The sequence below is a fragment of the Gekko japonicus genome, unplaced genomic scaffold (genome assembly GCF_001447785.1).
Source record: "Gekko japonicus isolate JY-2015 unplaced genomic scaffold, Gekko_japonicus_V1.1 scaffold999, whole genome shotgun sequence".
Lineage (NCBI taxonomy): Eukaryota > Metazoa > Chordata > Lepidosauria > Squamata > Gekkonidae > Gekko > Gekko japonicus.
Window position 1 is genome coordinate 153094 of NW_015171532.1, and position 3675 is coordinate 156768.

Consider the following 3675-nt stretch of genomic DNA (forward strand, 5'->3'; position numbering starts at 1 on the left):
ACACTTTTAAGGCTTTCCATATGAATGCAGCTGAAACTGCCTTATTCTGAATCAGACCCCTGAAATTAAGGGGAGGGGCTGTGGCTCAGAGGTAGAGGCATCTGCTCAGCACATAGAAGGTTACAGTCTCAGTCCCTGGCAGGACCAGGCAGTAGGGGATTTGAAGGGCTGGCTGAGATGCTGGAGACCTGCCACGGGTCTGAGTAGACAATACTGCCCTTGATGGACCAAAGGTCTGATTCAGTATAAGGCAGCTTCCTGTGTTCATGCATTCTGTCCTCAACATACACACCTCTTGGAGTAAGAAGGTCAATATTGCCTACTTAAGACTGAGGCAGATCTCCAGGGTCTGAGGCTGAGGTTTTTGACACCGGGTTTTTGACACCTAATCCTTTCAGTTACAGACCCTGTGGGTTGAACCTGGGAACTTTCTGCATGCCAAGCAGATGTTCTATTGGTGAGCCACAGCTGCTCAGCAAGTTTCCAGTTCTTTCCCCAATTACATTCCCGCTGGCCCCGCTGAATTACATACTAGCTCACAGAAAACAGGGTTGCACTTACCTGTAACTGTTGTTCATTGAGTAGTCTTCTGTGCAGGCACACATCCCTTTTTCCTGCCCCAATGTGAACTCTCTGGAACCTTAGTTTCTTGGGTTCTCTGGCAGTGGCATGGAGAAAACTAGGGGAGCAGTGCCCCTCCTCTTGGTCATGTGGTCATTTTGGCAGGAAAGTGCCAGAGGGAGGAGGGGCACTCCTAGCCTACTAGAAAGCGTTGGAAACCTTTTCCTCAGATGGTCTGTGCACACACAGTCCCAACGTGTAACTACACAGAAGCCACGACAATGATCCTACAGGGTGCCATTCAAAAAGCAAGGAGATGTATGTTATTTTCTCTCACCCCCTCCATACTTTCTCCCTATTTAGAATTTATGGACTTGTTTCAGGAGGACTTACTGTGTTTAAATATCCTAATGCAGGTTATAATTGGACTTTTAAAATTAGGTATGTGTTGGAAACCACTTCAAGAACATGGGATGCAATGTGGTATATACTGGCAGAGCCAGGGCATCCAGAAAAGCTTTTCCCTCCAAGTGTCTGTGGGCACTGTGGTTTGGAACCTACGCTTGGCTTCTGCTTGCATGGCTCTTTGCCAGTTCCCCAAGACAAGGAAATGCCTGTCCAGGCCAATTATAGCCTATTAGGTAGGGATGCCCTGAGAAGGGTTTTGTCTCAGGTGCCATCCCCATTTTTATGTTGTTGGCCAGTTTAGTGTTCCAACCATTTTGCTGCTCACAAAGACATACAGAACCACCAATGCATTTTTAAACAATGGAGATGTTTATTAAAAGTGCTTTTAGTTTCGGTTAAAACTACAGTCCTGAGTCCTTGTAATGAGGTATAGCTATAGGCTAAAATGGCAACTAAAAACAGATTCCAGCAACATATTGACACATGACCTGCAGTGCCCTACAAAAACTAGGATGATCAACTCTGTTGACCAGAGGCAAGTGCTTCAGTTCCAGTGCAGTTCCCACTGGTATTCCACAGTTCACTGCAGAGGTAAGACAGCTGGTGGTTCCAGGAGGGATACTTGCATGTACCTGCCATAAAGAGAAGTTGCAGATTATAGAGTTAGGGATCTTTCTCGTTGGTAAGAGCTTCAGCTACTGTGAAACGTGAGAGCTTCAGATCAGTGAGCTGGGACTTGAACTCTGCCCTAGAAAAAGACTTTGAGGACCCACATTAATGACTGATACTTAACAATTAACAATTCCTAGACTACACAAGAGTCAGATACAGAGTTCAGCATCCCAAGAATGCTTCTTCATTTAAAGATGGAAATACCAGGGACCAACCTACAGCACACAAATATGCCCCCTTCAATTGTAGGCAATCCTATGAGATCTCCAAAACTGAGGGGCGGGAGAGTCAGACTCTGAACAGGGTTTCATGTTTATTATTTAATTTATACCCTGCCCTCCCTGATGAAGCAGGCTCAGGGAGGCTTACATAAAACTTCATTAAACAGATAAAACACACAAGTCAAAATAAAAATATAAAACACTACATAAAGTGCAAGTTCACTTTATAGTTGTCATTGCTGTTCTACATCTTTGTCCTTCTATATGACAAAGATTGGAACTTCAGCAAAACACCGATCTTATTGGTATGTTTTTCACATACCACATAATTCAGATTTTCTTGATTTCTAGACTGCTACAAAAACAGCCTTAAAAGCTACATACAATCTGGTCCATACAGTAGCTAGGGCCTTCAACAGCCTGGAGTAAAAAAAGTCCTGCCCTCTTAAAAGAGGAGTGATCTGTGAAAATGGGCACCTACTTTTTTCCATGGCATGGCTAGTTCACTTCATAGTTGTCATAGGTGGGCTTTGCTGTTCTACATCTTTGTCCTTCTACATGACAAAGATTGGAACTTCAGCAAAACACCAGTCTTATTGGTATGTTTTTCACATACCACATAATTCAGATTTTCTTGATTTCTAGACTGCTACAAAAACAGCCTTAAAAGCTACATACAATCTGGTCCATACAGTAGCTAGGGCCTTCAACAGCCTGGAGTAAAAAAAGTCCTGCCCTCTTAAAAGAGGAGTGATCTGTGAAAATGGGCACCTACTTTTTTCCATGGCATGGAGGCAAGCATCACCCGGTATATAAAATCCCATTAAGCCTCTTAAGGTAGGACACTTTTTCTCCAGGAGGCCAGCAGACCTAAGGTCAGCTGTATTTTCATACAACGGCAGAGTCTGACTACCATAGCTTTATTGCTACACCAACTTTGTACCAACTGGTCAGTTTTAGGCACTTTCCACAAATGATTTCTGCATTGCTGGTGTGATGGCTGATAACCTGCAACAGCAACATGGCTCCCACAAGGCAAGTTCCCCCCCATTTTCCCTGCCCCAGTTCCCCAACAGCAGCACCCCCAGGACACCCATGTCTTTGCAATTTAAGAAAATGGTACCCAGAATACTGTAATATTGATATGACACTATCCCAACATGAATACCTTGTTCTCTGAATTCCTAACTTTCATTTAAAACGTTTGTCTGTAGCACCTTCCATTGTGGAGGTACACCTTTCTGTTACAATGGAAGGGGGCTACATACTTTTAAAATAAAAGCTGGGAATTCAAAGAACCTGGTATACCTGTTGGTGTGTACATATTGGGACACTTATATATTAAATCTAGTGCTGAAACAAAGGCAGAAGGAGGAGATGACTGCTGCTGGGACAGGGTCAGGAAAAACAGCTGCCACGTGGGTGAGAAAAATCTGAATTTTCATGTCTACGCAGCAGCCATCTGGGCTTTACTGTGATCTTTCTCAGAACTTCAGAGCAAAGAGGTCTGAACAAGAGTGAAGAAAAGCCAGGGAAACCCCAGGGAGAGCATGAATGAACCATGATGATGTAGGGAAGCAGGGAAAAGAAACCACCTCCCAAAAGCACTGAACCCAAGGCAGATAAAGACCATTTTCTTACAGGTTAATTTCTGTTGTGAGTAATAAAGAGCCCTGGAGGACATCAAAAACCAGGAGAGGACACTCACTTTGTCATCTTGTATTTTTCTCTTATCGCTTGCTGTGGCTGATGAGAAGCATCAAGGCAGACTTTATGCAGGTCACTCAGACAAGGCACTATCTCACTTAGCGAG

At 43.9% G+C, this 3675-nt stretch overlaps 1 protein-coding gene across 1 annotated transcript in view; it reads right to left on the reverse strand.

The window, feature by feature from the left end:
• Positions 1-1549: 1549 nt before the first annotated feature.
• The window catches only part of CCNA1 (cyclin A1), a 17753-nt gene continuing 15627 nt past the window's right edge, over positions 1550-3675 (reverse strand). The window contains exons 8-9 of the mRNA XM_015419591.1: positions 3571-3675; positions 1550-1601 (exon numbers count right to left, since the gene is read on the reverse strand). Coding sequence (XP_015275077.1) covers positions 1550-1601; positions 3571-3675 — 157 coding nt within the window. The remainder of the gene's footprint in view (positions 1602-3570) is intronic.